At 31.4% G+C, this 7,718-nt stretch overlaps 1 protein-coding gene across 1 annotated transcript; it reads right to left on the bottom strand.

Moving 5' to 3' along the window:
• Positions 1 to 619: 619 nt before the first annotated feature.
• Positions 620 to 1,456, bottom strand: LOC139901030 (uncharacterized). The gene is made up of 2 exons (XM_071883771.1): positions 779 to 1,456; positions 620 to 727 (listed from the first exon to the last, which is right to left on the bottom strand). The coding sequence occupies exons 1-2, from the start codon at positions 1,454 to 1,456 to the stop codon at positions 620 to 622; spliced, it is 786 nt and encodes a 261-aa protein (XP_071739872.1).
• Positions 1,457 to 7,718: the final 6,262 nt, after the last annotated feature.

The raw sequence follows: 7,718 nt of genomic DNA on the forward strand, positions 1-7,718 counted from the left end.
TATATATATATATATATCGTATATAGATAGAGAGATTGAGTGAAAAAGGGATGCAGAATTCGAGCAGAATGCGTGAGCTTTTATAGGCCCACTTTGAACTGTACTGCTCCGCGAGTGCGGTACTTTTGTGCCTTACAGCTCCGCGAGTACGGAGCTTCGGATTCCAGCTCACCAAATTGAGTTAAACGTGGGCTGCTGAATATTATAATATATAATATAATAATATATAATTTTATATAATTATATATATTATATTATATTCTTGTGCATAGTTGACTTGTAATTTTAGCTCCGTTGAGTTGTACGTTGATGCTCGGTTTATGTCTCAGTTCCAAATTTTTGAACGCATTTTCGTACGGTTAGATATCTTGTACTTTGCATTTCGCGGTTTGTGCGCTTGTCATTTTTAGGCGTTTCTCATCAATAAATTGAACCACTTGGATTGTACTTTGTACTTTTTAGCTTTTTGGTCATTTGCGTCTTCCAATCGTGAATTCTGTCTTTTGTCTTCGCACTTATTTATTTAAACGATTATTACATAAAAATAGAACAATTGCAACTAAAAGGTTTACATATTGGAAGGATATTGCGCCTAAATATATGTTCATTTGGAGCACTATCATTTACTCGTAGTGGCATTAGCATTTGTTTGTGTAGGAAATGACAAGGCATTCTGCGAATCATCAACCATTGCATCAGCATTCGCAGAAACACCTGTTTTCTTTGCCTTTTATATGTATATTTTGTTTATTAATCAAGCTCTCACCAATTTTGTTACCTCTTCACACAGCCATTTCACGCGATCCGGGGCCTTGCCTCTTCGCTTCTGCACTACAGGTTTTAAAGCTGGATTTACATTAAGTCTGTGTTCCACAATATGACGCGGAATACCAGTCATATCATTTTCGCACCAAGCAAAAACATCTATGTACTGCACTAACTGCACAATTTGTTTCTTGGTATCCGCACTAACATTCCATCCTACTTTAATTTTTTGCCCGGGATATGCAGGATTAACCATTACCATGTTGTCTACGGCGTCAGTGGTTTCTTGCTCTGCACTTTTTACATTAACAGCCGCACAGATGGGTATGATGCTCTTTGAACCTATCTTCGCGATACCTTTATGTGTTGCGAATTTTATCATGCCATGAATTGTAGATGGAACAATTCCAAATTTAGCTAAGGCAGTCCTACCTAACAACATGTTATAGCGAGATGAGGTTCGCATAACATAGAAATCAAGCCACGCTCGGCGCACTAAACCATCATTATTTTCATCAACAAGCTCAACATCTAAGGGCAAAACGCCCATAGGCAACGAGGATTCTCCCGTAAAACCGGTTAGCGAAGCTGCGGTTGGTTGTAAAGTTGCTCTAATACTCTCCGACAGTTGAACAAAACATTGTTCATAAACAATATCAACGCTATTGCCATTATCAACATGAACTTTCATGACCGTGATTCCAGTTTCCGCGATTTTTTACGATACTACTATCGGCATTTCAGAGAAATCATCGCTCTGCATTTTTGGAAAACTAATTAGCGCGAACTGCCAATTTTGATACATTCGTGCCAACTTTCGCTTTCTTCCTCTTTTCTAGACATTTGCTTGCACACCAACAACAATACCACTATCAATTCCGATGTTACTCATTATTCCAATTAATCAAGCAATTTACCACCGATTACAAACGTATTCGCCTGTGCATCATCAAAATAACACACGATTAGAATTAAACAAGCCAATTAATCGTTTGATAGCACAAAACAAAAAATTTCAAGTTTAATTCTTAAAACGCGTCCCACGGATGGCGCCAATTGATCAATCCCTAATTAATGTGTTACTTAATTACGGATTGAGTGCAATGAGATTAAGATGGAGGATGGGATGTTTGATGATTATTTTGGGCCCCGATGATCGTCTTTCACTTTAACTATCAAGTGATCAACCACCCCGACCCGGTCTTGATTGTTAATTAGCATGATTCACCTTAACTCAATGTAAAAGTTTCTTGGGCAAAGTCACAAGTGAAAATTACAAAGGTCCAGGCAAATGACAAAGAATCAACAACCTATAAATGAGAGGCCAAGCTCCCTATTTATAGTATTCGAAATATTCGCGATCTACGGTATGCTTAACTATCTGTGGAAACTTAGCGGAATAAACTGTATCCTTTTAATAATGTGGAAACAGAACCACTATACTTATTTTCAGCGAATATTCCATGCCTTTTGATTATAGTTCGCGTAACTTCTGTTTTTGGCCTTTAATAAATAAAATATCATATACAATGCTATGTATATGATCAATGTTCAGCAAAGATTGAGAAGATTAACATCCCTACACTATTGGAAATTTGCCACAAAGAGGATGTAACCGCAAAAGATATTATAAAACTCACTTTGTAGTTTTCCTTTGACATATAGTTTGCATTGCGTGAAAATCCGCAAATATTATGTAACTATTTTGTGCATGCTTTTGGCGCATTTCTATTGCGCAATATTAATAAAGTTTCATTTTTACCATCTCAGTTGCAACTGTTTTTCATTTATATAGCGCTTTGTTCCAAATTATATTCGTAATCGCTAGACTTGTCCTTTGCAATTTCAACATTTATTATTGTGCATATAATTAACATTTACTTCTGCGAAACAATCTTTTAATTGTATAATCAATATATCTTACGAATTTTCCAAGTCCGTCGAAATGATCCTTGGGTAACCATTTGCGATTTAAATACGCTCAACATGATTGCGAAGAATCTAAGTTGGGAATATTCACAACTTAGGAAAATTTTAAATACAAGTTCCATCATTTCGCAAACACTTTAATTATATTTATTCGTTCCAACATAGCGGGCTTTTCCGTTGCTGTTAATTATTACTGCGCCTTTATACGCAAAGTTATCATAAAAGAATCACGCAATAGTGTTCTCCAAAGATTGCCTTTTTTATTTAAAAAGTTACATCACAAACATGCTCTTAGCACAACATCTTTACATCAATATGAAAAGAAATTTTATACAAAAAACCTTCGCACAAGGTAATCATTTTCAACATTCTGACAAGTACTTCGAATACTGCGATGATATTTCTGATTACACACCAAATCGTGTAGATACTACAGTATAATGCTTAAGTTTGCTATCATTGCTTAGCAATTTTCCATGTGGTGCATGACCATATTAACTGATTTTTCAGTCTCAATCGAGTTTTCCCCATAAAATGGATCATTTGCGTGAACCTTTTGAATTAGTCTGCGCAATCCTGCTGTAAATTAACGCATATTGCGCACAAAAGTTGCTCTGAACACACTTTCATTGCGCGTTGTAGGACAAATTGGTTTTCGCGCTATGCGATGTATTTCTTCTATTGCCAACTGATTCATGTTCTTGCTTAAACCGCCATCACTTTACCTTGGAATTACGCGATTAGTCACAAATTGATGACCTTCAATTCCTATGTTTTCCTGCGCAGTGATTATGTGACGACCCGGAAAATTTCGACTAATTTTAAACCAAACTATTGATACGATTTAATATTTTTGACACGATAAGCAAAGTCTGTAATGCTGAGTCTCAAAAATTTTGAACTGTTTCATATATTCAATTGACCTTCGACCGTTTTCGAAGATTCACGAACAATTAATTTTAAATAGATGCATATATATATATATATATATATATATATATATATATATATATATATATATATATATATATATACATACATACATACATACATACATATAATAATTTGAACCATTTAATTTGTTATATTATTAGTAATATTTCTAATATTATTGTTATCATTACTTTTATTATTTTTATTATTAGTAGTATTATCTTGATATTATTATTATTGATTTTATTATTAGTTCTATTTTTATAATTAATATTTCTACTATTATTAATAATATTAAAAGTATTATTATTAGTAATATATATTTATTAATTATTAATAGTAAATAAAAATAAAATAAAAAGGACAATAATTACACGAATCAGTTACAAACGTAAATTTTCTTTTTAAATTTTTTGTCCATCGAATTTACACCGTGATTCTCTGTCTCCCAATAAATGAAAATGATTACTAATAATTAGTTACTTTTCTTTCCTTTCACTATCCATCTATGATATATGAAAAAAAAATCAGAGATATATATCTCCTCAAAAATCACAACACCTATGTTTTCAAGAATGAATTTCAACTTCTCTTACTCAAACTCTTGTCTCGGTTAAAGCTAAACTCAACCATCATCTAACCGCCACCACCACTATTGAACACCTAGAACAACCATCACCTATGGCTTTTCGTCACCATATCATTATCGTTATCCTTGCTATTTTTCTAACCGAGGTTATCATCATCAAAACCACACTTACATACATATAACATTAGAATCGGTACGTACTCTGTCTTTTGTTGTTTTTTTTTTACTCGACCAAAGATCATAGTCATAACCATGACCACTTTCACCTACAACCGACATCAACCATCGTGAACAATCGCCAACTTACAATACTCACCACTTCAAACCCGTTTAAAACATATCAAACATCACCACCATCATCGGACACACATGTAACTACCATAGAACCATTTTGTTTCATGTTTCATTTGCTAAATCCAAACCCTACCACTATGGATAAACATCATGAAACCACCTAAATCGACCACCTTGCATCCACCACCATTTATTTCTGTTTTTCTATTGAACACAAACCACAACAAACTATCATCACAACTATCCTTAAATACTGTTAATCGATTTCTATTTGACAGCCCTCTTTGTGAACTACTGCAGCTGCTATTTTAGGTTTTATTCTTTTCCTCATTGAACAACACAATATACAAACCACCACGAGCAGCATACGACTGCTGCTATATTTTAAATCCTTTTACTACAACGAGGAAAATGATGATAAAGAGATTTAAGAGATAGTTGAAAAACTTACAAGTGGGACTAGTTGCAAATTAGTGGCCGACCCATATAATAATAGGACTTTTGGAATATAGGGCTGTAAATTTTGATATATTCTTTTAGTAAAAGTTGAACTTTTAGCTTAGTCACTTTAGGATGTGTCGGCCAATTGAAAGATTAATTTGCCAAACAGGTAATTTCGAAGGAAACCATTATCCTTATTTTCATGGCTGCATTTCTTTGGGCCGAATGACATCATCACTCACCCATCGATTCAACTAATCCAACGTAAACTACAAACTCATAAACCACCACCATAAACGATTACTGCTATAGCTTACTCGCTGTTTCTGTTCTATCCAATTAATCACCATGACCAACACCATAAAAACCACTACAAGTATTTCCTGTAAACCTACTACTACAGCTCACTTGGTTCTGTTTCTGTTATATTCGAAAACCACCGGGCTTTGTTCTTGTTTAAGTGATAATATTAATGATTAAATTGCTCCAACTGCTACATCATTATTCCTTTTCCGTTACTGCCAAAGAAACGATTAAAATATAATTATGAATGAGATATGTGGATAACCCCACATTAATCCCACTAGTTAACTTTAAAAAAAGAACTGAAAGTCTTTGTTGAATCACAGTTGGTCGATTTTCTTGTAAAAAGAAAAGGATATTATACACTTAGTAAGTGGTAGTATCCAAGAAAAGGTGTGGGATACAGAAAACGAATCCTAGGTTGTTACCATGATTGGGCCGATTAAATTAAAACAATTGGATTTCTTAATTGGGCCGTTTATTATGGATTGCAAAAGGGGTTTTAGAAGTTTAGCCACATAATCATATTGGATTGGTTTAACTGCATTTTGGGCAGCCATGTATTCGGTTGGGCTAATAAAAAGTGGCGGCCCAACAATGTTGTATTGAGGAACAAAATTGTTGAAGACAATTTATGGATTAAGTGATGATGTAGCTAAGTAAATATGATTATGATTTGATGATAATGATGATTGGTTTATGATGATAATAATATGATAGATTAGGAATAGATAGAATGATGATGATGATTATGTATAAGATAATGATGATTTAAGGTTATGGGTAAAATTATTATAATAATAATGGGTTGATTATGAAGAATGATGAATGGGTAGGATGATGATAAAAGTAATGGTAGAATGGGTATTATGATGATCATGATGGAGTAACGGTTATGATATAAGGATGTTAAAATGATTGATGATGATTCAAAAAAGAAAACTAAGTTAAAGGATATTAAAATCTTAATAATAATAATAATAATAATAATAATAATAGAAAAACGGATATAGAGTAATGGATAAGGATGTTATAGGGTTAGCGGGACGTCGCGGATTCAAACCCGGACTTGGGCATATTTTTTAAGGACCATTTCTTTGAGGTAGTTTACTTATTACTCATATTTATTATTATTATTATTATTATTATTATTATTATTATTATTATTATTATTATTATTATTATTATTATTATTATTATTATTATTATTATTTTTATTTTTATTATTACTATTACTATTACTATTACTATTATTATTATTATTATTATTATTATTATTATTATTATTATTATTATTATTATTATTAGTATTATCCTTAAAATTATCATTTTCATTATCATTATAAGTATTATTTTTTTTATCATTACTAAGTTATTATTATTATTATTATTATTATTATTATTATTATTATTATTACTATTATTATCACTTTTACTATTATTATTATTATTATCATTATTAACATTTAACGTTTTTTTATCATTTTATTATTAGTATTATCACTATTATTAAAAGTATTATCATTTTTACTATTATCATTATTATTATTTTAGTGTTATCATAATAATTATTTTTAACAAACAAATGTTATCTATATAAAAATATATTACAAGTCAACTAATATTACATACTAATATGTTTTTAACTAATATATTACCATTTATATTGATAAAACTTTAATTAAATTATTTATCATATATTTATTATAAGTATAATTATATTTAAAGATACTAATTTTAATAAATTATAAAATGAATAAGTAAACTTAGTTGATTAAATGGGATATGTGTTAATATATATGCAACTTATATAGGTTCGTGAATCCGAGGCCAACCTAGCATTTTTCAGTTTCGTCATATGTATTTTTACTATAAAATACAGTATGGTGAGTTTCATTTTCTCCCCTTTTAAATGCTTTCGCAATATATATTTTTGAGACTGAGAATACATGCACTATTTTTATAACTGTTTTACGAAATAGACACAAGTAATTGAAACTACATTATATGGTTGAATGGATCGAAGCTGAATATGCCCCTTTTAGCTTAGTAGCCTAAGAATTAGGGAACATCACTAATTTTGAGAATTAGTGCACCCCTAATTGACGCGAATCCTAAAGGTAGATCTACGGGAACTAACAACCCCCATTCTAGAATTTGGAATGCTTTAGTACTTCGATTTTATCATGTCCTATCGGTGTCCCGGAATGATGAGGATATTCTATATGCATCTTGTTAATGTGGGTTACCAGGTGTTCAATCCATATGAATGATTTTTATCTCTATGCAGTTTGCGAAATGCTTGATATGAGATTAAGTTTATGAGAAATTGAAATATGAAATCTTGTGGTCTATTAAAATGATATAAATGAATGATTATGATAAACTAATGAACTCACCAACCTTTTGGTTGACACTTTAAAGCATGTTTATTCTCAGGTATGAAAGAAATCTTCCGCTGTGA

The sequence above is a fragment of the Rutidosis leptorrhynchoides genome, chromosome 3, assembly GCF_046630445.1.
Source record: "Rutidosis leptorrhynchoides isolate AG116_Rl617_1_P2 chromosome 3, CSIRO_AGI_Rlap_v1, whole genome shotgun sequence".
NCBI classification, from domain to species: domain Eukaryota; kingdom Viridiplantae; phylum Streptophyta; class Magnoliopsida; order Asterales; family Asteraceae; genus Rutidosis; species Rutidosis leptorrhynchoides.